Source organism: Oncorhynchus tshawytscha, linkage group LG02 (assembly GCF_018296145.1).
Source record: "Oncorhynchus tshawytscha isolate Ot180627B linkage group LG02, Otsh_v2.0, whole genome shotgun sequence".
NCBI classification, from domain to species: Eukaryota; Metazoa; Chordata; class Actinopteri; order Salmoniformes; family Salmonidae; genus Oncorhynchus; species Oncorhynchus tshawytscha.
This window is the reverse complement of record NC_056430.1, coordinates 34,713,020-34,731,748: the sequence shown is the minus strand read 5'-3', so window position 1 is coordinate 34,731,748 and position 18,729 is coordinate 34,713,020. Positions and strand designations below refer to the sequence as shown.

The 18,729-nt window shown below is 40.7% G+C and overlaps 1 protein-coding gene across 1 annotated transcript in view; it reads right to left on the bottom strand.

Moving 5' to 3' along the window:
* Positions 1–18,505, bottom strand: part of tex264a (testis expressed 264, ER-phagy receptor a) — a 143,331-nt gene extending 124,826 nt beyond the window's left edge. The window contains exon 1 of the mRNA XM_024377424.2: positions 17,933–18,505. Within this exon, the coding sequence (XP_024233192.1) occupies positions 17,933–18,190 (258 nt within the window). The 5' untranslated portion in view covers positions 18,191–18,505. The remainder of the gene's footprint in view (positions 1–17,932) is intronic.
* Between the last annotated feature and the right edge of the window lie 224 nt (positions 18,506–18,729).

Genomic DNA, 18,729 nt, shown 5'->3' with positions numbered 1-18,729 from the left:
TGCTCCGTCTGCTGTTTCATAAAGCCCACAATCATCTCCTTTGTTTTGTTGACTCTGAGTGAGAGGGTATTTTCCTGACACCACACTCCTCACCTCCTCCCTGTAGGCCGTCTCGCTGTTGTTGGTAATCAAGCCTACCACTGTGGTGTCGTCTGCAAAATTGATGATTGAGTTGGAGGTGTGCATGGCCACACAGTCATGGGTGAACAGGGAGTACAGGAGAGGGCTGAGAACGCACACTTGTGGGGACCCAGTGTTGAGGATCAGCAGGGTGGAGGTTTCCTACCCTCAACAACTGGAGGCAGCCTGTCAGAAAGTCCAGGACCCAGTTGCACAGGGTGGGGTCGAGACTGAGATAAGGATTGATTTTGTCCGTAAACACGCCAGCTGGTCTGCGAATGCTCTGAGAACACTGCTAGGGATGCCGTCTAGGCCGGCAGCCTTGCGAGGGTTAACACGTTTAAATGTTTTACTCATGTTGGCCATGGGGAAGGAGAGCCCACAGGCTTTGGGAGAAGGCAGTGTCCTCAATGCGAGCAAAGAAGTTGGTTAATTTGTCTGGGAGCAAGACATCGATGTCCGCGCCGGGGCTGGTTTTCTTTTTGTAATCCGTGATTGACTGTAGACCCTGCCACATACGTCTCGTGTTTGAGCCGATGAATTGTGACTCTACTTTGTCTCTATACTGACGCTTTGCTTGTTTGATTACCTTGGAGGGAATAATTACACTTTGTATTCAGTCATGTTTCCAGTCGCCTTGCCATGATTAAAAGTGGTGGTTTAATTTTATTCGGCGAAACGAGGCTACTCAAGCGAGAAAAAAACCTCACCCAAATGTATAACCCCATTGGAAAATATAAATGGGCTGTTTGAAAATGTAAAGATATTTTTTTTAATGTGAATCACATTTTTATTTGGCGTACCCCCGATGGCATTGCGCGCACACCAGTTTGGGAATACCTGCGATACTGGTATCGTTACAGCCCTAGTCTTTATGACATTGGTAAACAGTCTAAAATATCAACATCATACTCCAGGTGTGAAATAAGTGTTCAAATGACCAAGACTCCCCCATGTAATGAGTCCTGCTGTACACCTACTCCTGTGATCCTGATGCAGTCAGTCCCACTACAGAGACCTCCATTAACTTTAATGGGAAAACTGTGGAGTTGGGACTAGACATATTGTCCATGCATCATGGTGTTGACTTAAGAATCCTGCGGGAACTAGACATTTCAGAGCATTTTTAAAGGCATGGGCCTATTCATCCCTCATTTTACATCCCCTTGAAAAAAAGGTAACTCCTTGCCGGAAGCATCACTTTCATGTTTGTAGCTGTCGACAGGCGCTAAAATGCTAATCAATTTGACTGGTAGTGCCACGGCGCTGGGCGCTCTGATCTGAGATTCCTATTGATGAGTCAGAGCGCCGCTCTTCTCCGCTTGCCAGCCAACCTCTCAAGAAGGTCAGACTCCTGCAAATTTACACTCCTTGGTCGAGGCAGCTTTACGCCTCTTTCCTCTCCCTCTTTCAGCCGTTTCCCACTCACATCCTCAATATCACGACGCATATGGAATCTGATTTTATCCTGGTTGTGACTGGGAGGCAGTAGGAGTGGGGCTGCTGGCTGCAATAGTAAGCTACTGCAACAAACTGGACTTCCAGCATGTGGGTGGATACTGGATACACACAACATGGCAGGTTTGGATTCTGTTTAGGTGCAGTGTCAGGGCTGGTTTAGACAACCTTTGATCAGCACAGAGAAATCGTGAATATGACACTTATCTGCACTGATCATCTGTACAACTCTGCTACTCTCCGACTGAGTGCAGTTTGAAGGAAGTTGCTAACTAGCGCAATAATTAACTAGCGTTAGCAGAATGACTGGAAGCATGCTAGCAGATACCCATAGACTTCCAGTCTTTGCACTAAAGCAAGTTAGCATTGGCTTACAAAACTACCTCTAACTTCCTTCATACTTGACACAGATACCTAAAAATGGTATCCATCTGACTCTGGGGAAGTAGTATCCCTTTAAGTATCCCTATAAGCATCCATTTAATGACTGTGGCCAATTGCATCAGTCAGGGAGTCTGTCTGCTTTCCCCTGGACCTCTCCCTATACACCACACTAGAGAGCACCATAGACCTGATGTCTCTCCACTCAAACGGTCCAATAAGTTGAGGAAACAATGACATCGCTGTGGTCTACATGCCTACCTGTCCAGTGTGTAGTCTGCTGCCTCTCCTATGAGGTCAACTGACCTAAGACCTGACCTGTGTCAACAGCCCGTTAGGACCCCGGGCCTGTGTGATAATGAGACCAGAGAATTGCACCAATTAAAAGTCACACACACACACACACACACACAAAGACCTGCTGCCTGCCAGCCCGTCACTGGGCAGCCCGGACAGGGGAGCCAGCCAGGCCTAAAGCTAATTGGCTGTCTGGGTTGTGACTGTGGCTGTGATGGCCCAACATAGAGAAGAGTGGATGCCAGTCACCTCAGAGTGACCACATCAGACTAATAGTGGACAGACTGGCTATAGATCTAAATCAAATTTAGATGCTTAGCCTAATATCAAAATGACATGCATTGCATGTATGCAAAATGATTCCTGTTAGTTATGCTAATAGTGTATGTGTATGCAAAATGATCCCTGTTAGTTATGCTAAGTGTGTGTGTGTTTGTGTGCGTGAGTGCATTCCTGCAAATATCCCTCTGCAATAGGCACGCAATCACTGCCATCTAGTGGTAAACAATGTGCCATTACATGAACATAATAACACATTTATAACCTTCTTTTCTACCAAGTCAAAATAAAAATAACCTAATGCAAATAAAAGTTGCTCTTAAAATCCCCCAATGTATAACGCCTGAAATACTTAATCTAAACAGTAGGCCTATGCACTGGGTGATGAGGGGCCAACTACACTGAACAAAAATATAAATGCAACATGCAATTTTTTAAAACGATTTTACTCAATGACAATTCAACTCAAATAAATAAATTAGGCCCTAATCTATGGATTTCACATGACTGGGCAGGGGTGCAGCCATAGGCCCACCCACTTGGGAGCCAGGCCCACCCACTGGGGAGCCAGGCCCAGCAAATCATAATGAGTTTTTCCCACAAAAGGGATTTATTAGACAGAAATACTCCACAGTTTCATCATGTCCGGGTGGCTGGTCTCAGACAATCCCGCAGGTGAAGACGCCGGATGTGGAGGTCCTGGGCTGGCGTGGTTACATGTGGTCTGTGGTTGTGAAGCTGGATGGAGGAACTGTCAAATTCTCTAAAATGACATTGGAGGCATTGTGCACAAAATAGAAGAAATAAGATTTTGGTGCGTATGGAACATTTCTGGGATATTTTTGTTTCTGCTCATGAAGCATGGGACCCAACAACACCTTCGGAGCAACAACACTTTACATGTTGCGTTAATATTTTTGTTCAGTATAATAGTCCTTTAGGTCAGGGTTTCCCAAACACAGCTGATTAAAATATTCAAAGCTTGTTGATGAGTTGGTTATTTGAATCAGCTGTGTAGTGGTAGGGCAAAAAACTAAATGTGCACAGGCATTACATTACTGGAGCAGTTAAGGAATGTTTACAACTAAAAGAGCCATTGACAAACTAACTCATTCGCATGTCCATTAAGTGACGGTTGGTTGGCAGGCCTGTAAGACATGGTTTTGAAGCGAACACAAGAGAGTTAGGCTTTAGAAGATAATTTCTGCTCTGTCTGTATCCATCAGGCATCCTTTCCCCAAGGGAAGGCAGACAGTCCATTCCCCTGCTAGTGAGGTTGAAACATACTTTCTCTCTCGCTTCTCATCCGTTCCGCTTGTGAGGGGACATTAATTGCACACCCCACATGTATATTAAAACAGCTCGGTTAAAAAGCCTGTCAAAACACACACACACAAATATTAATGTGTGAACGAAACAGACAGAAAGCAGCATGTTTCCCCCTTCCCCCCTTTTCAAATATTGCCTTTCCCCTTGAATAACTAATGAGCCATTTGGATTGTTCCGTATTTGGCTGTGAACTGTTATTTTGGATGAAGGCATATGGTGAAGTGATATTGGCAGCCCAGATATGTAATGGACATTTTTATGTTTGTGCTTTTCTACTTACCCATTTCTATGTTTGTGCTTTCTATAAATCAATTTCTGTGGTCATGCAAGTGACTGATTGAATGAATCCTCACTATCAGTATCTGCAATTTGGCAGTATGCACAGAATCTTGTTTAGAGAAAGGGATATCTCAGTTTCAAGGTCTCAGCTTAGAGAGAAGCAGCATCCTGAGGTATTGATCTGACACATGCATGACCCAGTATTGGCCGTCACATAAATGAAGCAAACATGAATTATGAATGATGAATAAGCTAAATCGTTCTGTATATAAGGGAAACTAACGGGACTGCCACGTTAGAACTCCTAACAGACGTTCACTTTGATGCATTGAGTTTGTTGGAACCTCTCCAGCACCCTGACAATAAACAATGATTCATTTAAGATTGACTTGGAGTGTCCCTAGTGGTAATTTTCAATAGAGGACAATTTGGGGTCACGAAATGGATTATTGATTCTGCCTGCGGAGCTTTCCAGCGGGGGTCTGTGAGGAAAACCGGTGGCACATTTTATGAAGCATGAGGGAAATCCTGTCTGGAAAAAATTCACGACGAGGACCCGCACAGACCAGAACTTTACTGTGAGCTGCCCAGGAGGAGACACATCACCCGCAAACAAAAGAGGGACATGTCTTCTGAATATCAGTACATCAATTTAAATGAATCTGTATAAAAAAATGTTTTAAAGATAAAACATTTCATTAAAGCAAGTAGAGAGAAGACTATTTACTAGTTTTATGAGAAGACGAGAGCGAGAGCGTAATGGTACCATGGAAAGCCCTACTGTAGGAATTTAGAAGAAATGTTTATTTGGTCTGCAGCCACTACAAATAACAAAGTATTTCCTAATATGGGGTGTTATTTATATGTGTAGCGGCAAGAGAACCGTTGAAGATACATATGGTGCATAGCAAGTGTCGTGTCTTTGGCTATGCCGGATTAAGTGATGACATGCTAGTCTACAAAATAATTTCTCCGTAATTAATATCACCTGATTGAGCTAATCATGTAAATGTAATTAACTAGAGAGTCGGGCACCACAAAATAATATTTATAGAGCTGTTATCTTCCGAATAAACTCTTAAAGACCTAGTAATATTTTACATCAATAGCCGTCAATATCAATTATCATCTTAATTCAGTCTCATCTGAAAGTTGTAAATTCTTTTATCTGCAAGAACCCTGGCTAACAATTTGAATTAGCAATACAAAATTGGGTTTAATTATTTATTTACTAAATACCTAACTAATCACACAGAATCACACATAATTAATCATAACTTGATTACAAATTACGTCATAAAGGAAAACGTCCCTGGCGGGCGGAACAGATATGACAGCTTGTTACACAAAGGAAAAGGCGCTAGGTTAAGTGAAAGGGCGGGAAGACAGGAACAAAGGCGAAGCTGTGCTATCGTAAATACAGTATCTTATGCATTCTAAATTACAGCCCATTTGGAAAAGGAAAATGCAATAAATATTTACTCTGAGCTGTGCTTCAGTAGGTTGGTGGTAGATGGAAGGCCGTTTTGCAAAACCGAGTCCTTTGAAGAATGTCTCTGGTGGTCAATTGGATACGTTGTAGTAACGTCATTGTGTGGTAGACGGGATACTGTGTCTGTTCCTTCCTAACCTGCGTTTGCAGCTACGGTTGCTAACTCAACGGCTAGGAGGTATCACTTCTGTAGTGAATAAGAGTTCAAAGTTCATACCATTCGCAACCAAAGCTCACGCTGATGTTGGCTTTGTTCTGTAGTTATTATCTGAACCATTCTGACATAGGACCGTCGTCCTCATATCCTCGGAACAGGAAGTTATGTTGTCGTCAAGGGTTTATATAGGAAGGGAGAAAAGGGGTGTGTTTCATAGTTTACAACCTCTGTCTCTTCATGGGGGCAGGCCACTGAGTGAGCAGCCCTAACTTATGAAAACCCACATCTCACATTTTAGAAGCTAAAATCACATTTCATCCCGTCACAAATAATTTCATATTCAAACATTTAAATTTAACAACATTTACATGTGAATCCGATAACTCTGATGTGTATACTTTCCACTGTAGAGTTTGTCATCTTATCATTGATGAGAATGTCTCAGATGACAACCGAACTGACATCATATTCATTAAGTACCACTGCATATGTTCAATTGTTCAGATTACCAGAATATAGTTCATTTCCCCCCACCTACTGATGTTTTTTTTTAAATGTAACCTCAGTAGGGTAGAGAGAGGAAAAAGGGGGAAAGAGGTATTTATGACTGTCATAAACCTATCCCCCAGGCCAACTTCATGACACAAGTAACAACAAGAGAATGTTGAAGATGCACATGGGTAATAAAGGAGATTACCGAGTGTGTTTGGGAATAGTACAAAGCGAATGTGGATGTGAAAATTGTGTGATATGGGACTGATTGAAATTTGGATAATAAGCAGATTGATATTTGGATATAAAGCTATTTAAAATTTGGATAACAAGAGGATTGAAATTAGGGTATTAAACTGATTGAAATTTGGATGATAAGAGGATTGAAATTTAGCTATTAAGTATTGAGTGAATGAGAGCTGTCAGGGGACTAGCTCCGATGTGAATATGGAGTGAACGTGAGCTGAGTTTTCCAGTTCTGTGTGAGCTGATCTATAACGTTATCCATGTTATCTACAGGTAGAGGATAACATGTCTCAGAAATCTCATTTGAGATGACATCCTCTGAGACATGTTTTGATGAGTAATGAGGATAACATGTTTAAATTGCATGTCTCGTTAGTAACGAGGATAACATATCTCTGAGGGTAACATTCATTTTTTGTGATTACATGAGGATAACATGTCTCATCAGTGGAGTTTGATGTATAAAGTTATTATGTATGTGAGATATGAAAGGAGAGAGAACCATTTCCAAATATGATAAATAGAACAACTACTATAATTATCTGAACCCCTGTATGAAGAGAACACTAGTCTAAAGGAGGAATTTGTGATGTAACACAAATGTATAATGGGTTACTAGAGATAAAGTAACATAATATTGAGTATAATGGGTTACTAGAGATCTGATGAAGTAACAATAGAAAAAACATAAAATAATATACAACTTGCACACCCACATGCAGACATACGTAAGTGGTGTAAATAGTATTCTGAGCAATGTTCAGAGCGGTCCCTTTATGGATCGTTTGAGGTATGATAAGGTTAAAGCATTGTACAGGACTTGACTTACCCCTAACCAATAAAACTATAAACACTTATCAGATTTCTTCCACCCTGGTAATACATTTTGAAATAAACCCCATACCCTGTTAAAAAGAGCTAATTATTTTCTGTATTCACCTACTCAACTGTTTAACTTGCTAGGTAGAGACTTATTAGGGACAGAGCATGCCATCTACAGGGGACTGATACACAGTGCCAGCTCAGTTAATACATATTGATCCCTCCAACGCATTACATATGAATCTTAAAATAATAAACATTTAATAAATATTGAAGCAGAAAGTGAATATCCAACAGACATTTTAAATATATATAGAGTAACTTTTGAAGGTATACTAAGATGAAAACAATGCCTTCCAATATAGAGAAAGTTATCATGTTTGATTTGTTTTGTTTTCAACCTTGCAATAGGGGGAAAAGCAGAATGTTGTTTGAGAGTGATCAATGTGTATTAGTAGTAGTAGATTGAGAAGGTCTTTCTGTTGGGAAGAAGGGAGTTGAAGGAAACAGATATGGAGACTATTGAAAGTAACAAAGTGAATGGTAATTGGCTTGCAGTTAGCACTCTAGTAATGCAATATCTTAATAATTTGATTGAGCATTGGGACTGATATTAAATTAGGGGCAACTCCCTCTTTACCTCTTGGTGTTAGGGGGCAGTATTTTCATTTTTGGAAAAAAAAATGTTTTAAACGGGATATTTTGTCAGGAAAAGATGCTAGAATATGCATATAATTGACAGCTTTGGATAGAAAACACTAACGTTTCCAAAACTGTAAAGATATTGTCTGTGAGTATAACAGAACTGATGTTGCAGGCGAAAGGCTGAGAAAAATCCAATCCGGAAGTGCCCCAGGTTTTGACAGTGCTGCGTTCCAATGACTCCCTATTCAGCTGTGAATGTACCATCAACGAGCTTACGCTTTCCACGTATTCCCCAATGTGTCTACAGCATTGTGACGTAGTTTTACGCATTTCTGTTGAAGAATAGCCGTAGGCGGCCACATTGCGTAAGTGGTCACATGATGGCTCCGAGAGAGATTCTCGCGTAAAATACAGGGGTAGCCATTACTCCAATCGGTCCTAGTGAAAAACGAATTTTCACGACGGATATATTATCAAATAGATATTAGAAAAACACCTTGAGGATGGATTCTAAACAACGTTTGCCATGTTTCTGTCGATATTATGGAGCTAATTTGGAATATTTTTCGGCATTGTGGTGACCACAATTTCCGGGCGATTTCTCAGCCAAACGTGAAGAACAAACGGAGCTATTTCGCCTACAAAAATAATCTTTTGGGAAGAATGAACTTTGTCTACCTGGGAGTCTCGTGAGTGAAAACATCCGAAGTTCATCAAAGGTAAACGATTTAATTTGATTGCTTTTCTGATTTCCGTGACAAGGTTGCCTGCTGCAATATTTTTTGTCCGTTGCGTTATGCTAATTAGTGTCAGTTGATGACAATTCTCCCGGATCTGGGATGGGTAGTTCCAAGACAGCTGCCCTTTATAGATTTGGCTTTGGCCCCAAATTCATTGCGTGGATAAAAAGTCTTTATTTTTCCCCCCATGGCTTCGGTACGGACTAACAACTTGTCCTCTGACTATTTTCTCTTGCACCGTGGATCCAGACAGGGTTGTCCACTCTCCCCCTTGTTGTTTGCTTTGGCAATCGAGCCTCTCGCCATTGCACTATGCTCTAATGATGCCATTCAAGGAATAATCAGGACGGGCTTAGAGCAGAAAGTCTTGCTACATGCTGATGACATCCTTTTGTTTATCTCTAACCCTGATACCTTATTGCTACGTGCCTTATCTGTTCTTAAAAGGTTTGGATCAATCTCAGGGTACAAGCTGAATCTAGGCAAGAGTGAGCTTTTTCCTGTAAATAAGGCTGCTTTAAAGTGCTATTTTACAAGTTTTCAGTTTAGGATTGCCCGGGATCAGTTTACCTACCTGGGAGTTAAAGTGACAAGGAAATATTCAAATTTGTTTCAGGAAAACTTTGTTTCAAACTGTCTGCTAGAGCAACAATCTTTCAATGTTTACCCATTTTTATTCCAAAATATTTTTTTAATTCACTGGATCAAACATTCATGTATTTTATTTGGGATGGCACAGATTGGTAGAAAACATTTACAGAAGTCTAAGGTATTAGAGGGTTTAACTCTACCAAATTTTCAGACATACTATTGGGCTGCAAATTTCAGAGCCCTTCTGTACTGGCTGCAGACTGATCCTACTGGTCCTAGACCACTCTGGGTCCAGATGGAGCCTGAATCATGTAAACCTGCTGCACTTTCTTCTGTGTTGTGCTCATCTCTCCCAGTGTCCCTAGGCAAAAGGTGTGTCAACCCAATTGCAAAGCAGTCTCTTAAAATTTGGAATCCGTTCCGTTTAGACTCCGAGGCTTTTCACTATCAGGCCCAATCAAATCAGAACATTTATTTCCTCCATCTTTGAATGATGGGGCTTTTGCCATCTCACACTCACTAGACCTCTCCTCACTAGCCAAATTATTCTTTGATGATACATGTGCCTCTTTAGCTCAGCTACAGAAAAAGTTCAATCTCCCTCAATCCCAATTTTTCAGCTGTCTCCAGACTAGGAACTTTGTCAGAGCTAACACGCCTGAATTACCCCATAGGCCTGCGAATACAGCTATAGAGAGCATTTTTGAGCTGAACAAGCTTCCTAGGGGTGCAATTTCAGATGTATATGCAATCATTAATGACTTACAGAACCCTTCTTTGGTGCCTTTAAAGACTCGATGGGAAAATAATTTGGGGGAGGTTGCATTTCTCCACCCCTATCCCTTGACTGTTTACAGGAACAATGGTGAGCTGTTGTAGCCTTCTGCCTGGTGTGTTTAACTTGTCTTAACATATGTTATGTTTAAAGCTATTGTTTTTTTAATGTATTATGTATTTCTTTTAGTTGAGTATATTATTTATATTGCTTTGTGTTGTCTTGTGTGTGTAAAATTGAATAAACAGAGTTTAACAAAAAAAAAAGAAGTATACTTACACTAAGATGACTGTGCCTTTAAACAGCTTAGAAAATTCCAGAAAATTATTTAATGGCTTTAGAAGCTTCTGATGGGCTAATTGACATCATTTGAGTCAATGAGTACCTGTGGATGTATTTCAAGGCCTACCTTCAAACTCAGTTCCTCTTTGCTTGACATCATGGGAAAAATCAAAGGAAATCAGCCAAGACCTCAGAAAATAAAATTGAAGACCTCCACAAGTCTGGTTTATCCTTGGGAGCAATTTCCAAACGCCTGAAGGTACCACGTTCATCTGTACAAACAATAGTACGCAAGTATAAACACCATGGACCACGCAGCAATCATACAGCTCAGGGAGGAGATGCGTTCCGTCTCCTAGAGATAAACGTACTTTGGTGTGAAAAGTGCAAATCAATCCCAGAACAACAGCAAATGACCTTGTGAAGATGCTGGAGGAAACAGGTACAAAAGTATCTATATCCTCATTAAAACAAGTCCTTCATCGACATAACCTGAAAGGACGCTCAGCTAGGAAGAAGCCATTGCTCCAAAACTGCCATAAAAAAAGCCAGACTACGGTTTGCAACTGCACATGGGGACAAAGATCGTACTTTTTGGAGAAATGTCCTCTGATGAAACAAAAATAGAACTGTTTGGCCATAATGACCATCATTATGTTTGGAGGAAAAAGGTGGTGACATCATGAGGGAGGAAAATTATGTGGATATATTGAAGCAAAATCTCAACACATCAGTCAGGAAGTTAAAGCTTGGTCGCAAATGGGTCTTCCAAACGGACAATGACCCCACGCATACTTCCAAAGTTGTGGCAAAATGGCTTAAGGACAACAAATTCAAGGTATTGGAGTGGCCATCACAAAGCCCTGACCTCAACCCTATAGAACATTTATGGGTAGAACTGAAAAAGTGTGTGCGAGAAAGGAGGCCTACAAACCTGACTCAGTTACAGCAGCTCTGTCAGGAGGACTGGGCCAATATTCACCCAACTTATTGTGGGAAGCTTGTGAAAGGCTACCCGAAACATTTGACCCACGTTAAACAATTTAAAGGCATTGCTACCAAATACTAATTGAGTGTATGTAAACCTCTGACCCACTGGGAATGTGATGAAAGATATAAAAGCTGAAATAAATAATTCTCTACTATTATTCTGACATTTCACATTCTTAAAATAAAGTGGTGATCCTAACTGACCTAAGACAGGGTAAATTTACTAGGATTAAATGTCAGGAATTGTGAACAACTGAGTTTAAATGCATTTGGCTAAGGTGTATGTAAACTTCCGACTTCAAATGTAAGTATCGTGATAATATCGTATTGTGAGGTCCTGGCAATTCCCAGCCTTAGTGGCTGCATCATGGTATGGGTATGCGTGACATCGGTAAAGACTAGGGAGTTTTTCAGGATAAAAAGAAACAGGATGGAGCTAAGCACAGACAAAATCCTAGAGGAAAACTTGCTTCAGTCTGCTTTACACCAGATACTGGGAGAGGAACTCAACTTTCAGCAGGACAAAAACCTACAACACAAGGCTAAATATACACTGGTGTTGCTTACCAAGAAGACAGTGAATGTTTGAGTGGCCAATTTAGTTGACATAAATTTGCTTGAAAATCTATGGCAAGACTTGATCTGTCTAGCCATGATCCCCAACACCTTGACAGAGCTTGAAGAATTTTGAAAATATATTTCAAAAATGAGCAAATATTGAACAATCCAGGTGTGCAAAGCTCTTATAGAGACTTACCCAAGAAGACTCACAGTGGTAATCGCTGACAAAAGTGTTCTTAACATGTACTGACTTAGGTGGGTGAATGCTAATCTAACAAAGTTATGTGTTATTTTTCTTCCACTTTGAAAGTGTTTTGTGTAGATGAACAACAAAAAATGTACAGTGGAAAGAAAAAGTATGTGAACCCTTATTTCTGCATAAATTGGTCATAAAATTTGATCTGATCTTCATTTAGGTCACAGACAAACACAGTCAGCTTAAACTAATAGCAAACAATTATGATTGTTCATGTCTTCATTGAACACACCATGTAAACATTCACAGTGCAGGTTGGAAAAGTATGTGAACCCTTTGATTTAATAACAGGTTGACCCTGCTTTGGCAGCAATAACCTCAACCCAACATTTTCTGTAGTTGCAGATCAGACCTGCACAACGGTCAGGAGGAATTTGACAATTCCTCTTTACAAAACTGTTTCAGTTCCACAATATTCTTGGGATGTCTTGTGTGAACCACTCGAGGTCATGCCACAGCAACTCAAATCAGGTTGAGGTCAGGATTGACTCCAGAATGCGTATTTGAGTGACTCTATAATGCGTATTTTCTTCTGTTCAAGCCATTCTGTTGAATTACTTCTGTCTTTTGGGTTGTTGTCCTGTTGCGCTTAATTTGGCAGACAGCCTTACATTCTCCTGCAAAATGTCTTGGTAAACTTGGGGATTAATTTTCCCATCAATGATAGCAAGCTGTCCAGGCCCTGAGGCAGCAAAGCAACCCCAAACCATGATGCCTCCTTCACCATAGTTTACAGTTGGGATGAGGTTGAGATGTTGGTGTGCTGTGCCTTTTTTCTCCACACAGGGTGCTGTGTGTTCCTTCCAAACAACTCAACTGTAGTTTAATCTGTCCACATAATATTTTGCCAGTAGCGCTGTCGAACATCCAGATGCTCTTTTGCAAACTTCAGACACACAGCAATGTTTTTTTTGGGACAGTAGTGACTTCTTCCATGGTGTCCTCCCATGAACACCCTTCTTGTTTAGTGTTTTACGTATCGTAGACTCATCAACAGAGATGTTAGCATCTTCCAGAGATTTCTGTAAGTCTTCAGCTGACACTAAGATTCTTCTTAACCTCATTGGGCATTCTGCACTGTGCTCTTGCAGTCATCTTTGCAGGATGGTCACTCCTAGGGAGAGTAGCAACAGTGCTGAAATTTCTCGATTTATAGACAATTTGTCTTACCGTGGACTAGGGATGCACATTTTGGGGAGTGTTCAGAGGTGGAAACTTTCCGTGGGAATTAAACAGGAATATATGGTAATTAATATTAATACCATTTAAATGTAGATGTTTTTTGCATTGGATATATTTACCATATCATATGAAAATAGAAAAATAAACCTTTTGCCTTATCATAAGTAGACATAATTGCAAATGATTAAATCATTCCAATTGGATTTTTTTTTTTACTATTAAGTTACGAATTGAACTTCAATTAAATGAGTTGAATCGTCACAAGGGATGATTTCACTGAACAACAAAAGGAAATATTGAATGATCCATCACATCTTCAAAAAACGTTTTCAACATACATCTGTAAAATTACATAACCAAAACCTTTTGTCTTCCTCTCAGGGTTCCATCTATTCTCCCTGAACCTCCTCAATGTCCACCTCTTGAACATCAGACTCTGAGGCCTCATTTTCACTGTCACTTTCCAACCTTGTTAAGAATGGCTCGTTGTCAGGCTCAGGAAGGCTCAAATTTGCCCGGATGGCCACCAATTTTTAAACCCTTGTATTGGTCAACCTGTAGTGTGCTTTGGTGTGTGTGTTCTCAAACAAGGACCAGTTGCGCTCTGAGAGCTGATGTTGGTGGGATTTGGAAGATGGCGGCAACAGGGGAAAGAGCCTCAGATCTACAAAGTCCCTTCCCCCAGGTGGCTGATGAGATCTGTTGGCACGACTGCCATATTACATCTCCATGCCAAAGCCCTTGCTTGGAAGTGTACTTCGCCAGACTGCCAAGAACCTTGTCCTCATCCAGGCCAAGGAGGACACGCTAGTGATGACACCATAGGCCTTGTTGATCTCTACACCAGACAGGATGCTCTTGCCAGCATACTTGGAGTTGAACATGTACGCTGTGGCATGTATGGGCTTCAGGCAGAAGTCTTCATGCTTTATGATGTATTTCATAACTGCAGTTTCCTCTGCTTGGAGCAACAGTGAAGTTGGCAGGGCAGTACAGATTTCTTCTCTAACATCTGCAAGCAGAGTCTGAACATCAGACAGGATGGCATTGTCTCCCTCAATCCATGCAATAGCTAACGCTATAGGCTTCAGGAGTTTCAGGCTGCTTACCACTCTCTCCCAAAATACATCATCCAGGAGGATCCTCTTGATGGGGCTGTCCATATTGGCAGACTGTGATATGGCCATTTCTTGGAGACTCCTTCCCCACCAGGACTCCTTCCCCATCATGCCAAACATGATGACAACACCACCCCAACGGGTGTTGCTTGGCAGCTTCAATGTGGTGCTCTTATTCTTCTCACTGTGCTTGGTGAGGTAGATTGCTTCTATAACTCTTGTAGAATACTGGTTGAGGGGTGGAAATAGTTATTATTATTCCTTGCCCACGAACATTCGACCACCCATCAGAGATGATTGCAATACAGTCTGCTTTCTCTATGATTTGCTTGACCTTCCCTTGAACTCTGCATCCAGCAAATGAGTAGAATGAGTAGAAGCATGTCTGGTTGGAGGGATGTATGGTGGGCAAATAACATTCAGAAATCTCTTCCAAGACACATTGCCTGTGAGCATCAGAGGTGAACCAGATGCATACACAGCTCGAGTAAGACATTCATCAGCATTTCTCTGACTACGTTCCTCCATTGACTAAAAAAAACTTTGATTCCACGAGGACCACAAGGACCATGAGCTGTTGCTATAGATAAGGCGTCTGATTCATAATTTTCACCTCGAATAGAAGTAGAGGGACTTTTGTCAGGAGGTTGCTTGTTGTGAGCGCTGAGGGAACTTTATGCACTTGGCCAGATGATTCTGAATCTTTGTTGCATTCTTCACATATGATTTAGCACAGTATTTGCAAATGTACACAGCTTTTCCTTCTACATTAGCTGCAGTGAAATGTCTACACACATCAGATAGTGCACGTTGGCACTTTCCTATAAAGATAAAGAAAATAATGAGTAAAAAAAAATACATTCCATGTACAGATAAATAGTTAAGCAGTTAGATTAAACAACTCATTTGTAAGATAAATGGGTTTTAAAATGAAATATGTATGGAAACAAGTGAATTAACATTCCAGTTAGCAGGCTCAAGCAAGCTAAAAACCCACATGGTAGCAAAAACTAAACTAGCATAAATTGTTATCAAGTTAGAAATTATTTAAACACACTTTGCTGTAGGATACTATTTACTAGTTAACAAAAAAATAATATATGTCATATAAAATATATTCACCCCACCCAGTATTGTAATCAAAACTTACCAGAAAGCATGTAGTCCTTGGCTCAGACAGTGTAGTAATGTGGCCTCAATAGCATCTTATTAGTGTGCAAAGATCTTGAGAATCAGCTGTACATGTGATGGAAGAGTGCACTGCACATATGATGGAAGTATGGACTGTGCATGCAGAGGGTTGCAATTCCATTGAATTGAGGATAGTTTAACTAAAATATACCACAAGACCAAGAATTGCTCTGTGTATCCCATAAAAAAGGTTCACTGTTATAAGCTAACTTTCTGAAACTTTACCGGAACATTTCCGACCCTTTGCAACTCTACTGTGGACTGACATAGAGAGATACTTTTGTAACCTTTTCCATCTTTATGCAGGACAACAATTCTTAATCTTAGGTCTTCTGAGATCTCTTTTGTTCAAGGCATGGTCCACGTCAGGCAATGTCAGGCAATGACTCATGTGAATAGCAAACTAATTTTGTGAGTGTTTTTTTATAGGGCAGGGCAGCTCTAACCAAAATCTACAATCTCGTCTCATTGATTCGACTCCAGGTTAGTTGACTCCTGACTCCAATAAGCTTTTGGAAAAGTCATTATCCCAGGGGTTCACATAATTTAAACATTCACAGTGTAGGATGGAAAGAGTATGTATTCAATATAGACAATAAAAATAAATGTGTGTTATTAGTTAAGCACACTGTTTGTCCATTGTTGTGACTGAATATGTCATAGATATATACACAACTCAGAGACAGAGTACGAGAGGTCAAGAGGACTAGAACTAACGATCAATGGAAAGTGTTTTTTCTGAAATAAGATAGTTGTTATTTGGCCATTGGCTAGTTTTATTGCAAGGAATTCTAATTGGTCAACCACAGGCTAGGGCTGGGTTATAAAACTGCACGCTGTCCCTTTGTTCCGTGGAGAGAACCACAGTAGAGAACACTGGAGAGCATCACTGAGGACAGGGGAGAATGAACATCTACCTCCCCGTATGATTTGTCCTCTGAATAAACCTATTTTCCTCCCCCTGATTTCCTTTGGAGTTTGTGTTATTGAATAATAACATATATTGCTAACATGACTTAGATGAAGATCAGATCAAATGTATGCAGTAATCCAGGTAATTCCAAAGGGTTCACATACTTTTTCTTGCCACTGCACAATAATTAAATTCACTTCAAATCGCACTTTGTAACGCAACAAAATTTGGAAAGTCCAAGGGGGTTGAATAGGCTACTTATGATACTCACTGTATACTTTAATTTCTCAAAGATATACTCATCTTTCATTTGACATGCTCCTATGAACTTCACATGTTGCTGGGCATTCCCATGTGCTCATGGGAATGCCCAGCACTCAAACGTCAGCGGCTGACAAAACACAAAATCACTATCCTATCCAAACAGCTCATCTCTCTGCTACACCAGCAGCACAAAACAATTCCCAAACCACAATATATGCAACAAAACCACCCAAACACCATATTTATATGCCTACACTGGGCCATATGCATCTCAGGTACAGGGTTGTCTTGCAGGAATTTCACATCACAAATGTATCAACCTTTTGCATCTGTATCAGTCTGCTCCTTTTACCACTGGGTCACATGAGTGTATCCAGACCATCCCATTGGCAAGCCAGCCTGGGTATCATTAGTTGAGATCTCAGTAAACATCTAGTTCTAACAGGCAGCTGTGTGGCTGCCACATCCTTTTGACTAAACACCTGAGCTCATGGGAGGAGTGAAGGAATGAGAAACTTACAGCTGAATGGTGATCTATTTCTAGGTGGTGCTTTACAGTACAGGACATGTATAATGAAAAGAGAAACAAGGATACTCCACAAACTATTGCTGTGTAAAGTCACTAAATCAGACACTGGCCTGGACTAGTTACTACCCTCAAGCCAGTTTCTTCTCACAGCCAATGTGTCAGAAAAAATTAACCTCAAGCTCTATAAGAGTGAACAGAATTGCATTCATACTGCAGCCAGGTTTAGTACTAGACTATATTTAGCATAATGGTATAAATTTTGTTTTTTCATCTGACTCCTGGGAGGATTTGCCCATGGTTGCCATGTTTTAGTCAGTTGCATGCTAATGCCAAAGCAAACTGGAACCACAGAAAGGGGAAAATCATCAGCTGTGCAACGTGGCATTGGACAGCTGACTTTATTCATGCTCCCAAATCAGAATTCCATTCAGCTCTCTTGAGTCAGGCTTTGTTCCTTTGAAAAGAGCTGAGAAATACATCTGGAAGTGAAGACAGTTTGATTATTCTCTCACACGTCAGCATGCCGTTCATAAGGTGTCTTACCTCTGTGGAGTCATCGTAGGACACACGGATGGTATTGAGCTTTGGCCCAATACTGACAGTCTCGGTGAAGGCAGCACCACAGTCTTTATAAGGTCCCTTGTGAAGTTTGTAAGCAATGGTAACGTTTTTGATAGGAGGCGACCCTGTCTTGATATTAACCTCGGTGAACAGCCCAGAGTACACAATAGCTGCCACCACTGTTACAATCAAACACAATATAAGAAACACTATCAGAGCTAAAATAATAGAGTCAGACATTGTCACCACTAACGCTGCTGCCACTGATGCAACTCAACCCTTTCCCAGTGAAATTTTCCGCTCTGACAATGTCAAGCACTATGAAGTGTAAAGAGCCTCCTTGCTTGGGAAGCACGAGTTTGCGGACAGTCTACAAACCGAAACGTCATGAATCAGTTACTCACTATATTTTTAAAATAAAATGCATATGAATTGCTTGTGATGTAAAAAAAAAAAAGAACTTGTTTGCGTTTGTTAGATTTTTGGTTATAAGTGAAGGTAACGGCGGTCCCGCGATTCTGGCCGAATAGCTAAACAAGTCAACGTTCATTTCCCTAAACACAACATGCTTCCCGGATAAACCATCTAGCATCGTATGAAGGGGTGTCCTTTTTCGATAAAGCGCGACATGTTGTTTAGCTTTAATCATAAAAACAATTACATTAGTGCATTATTATGTAAATTATTTGAAAACTATCAATTTCCTTGTTGGCTATTCTAGGTGATTTTCTTTTAAAAGAGCTCGAATAAATTGGCACGAAACTATACCACCGCATCCC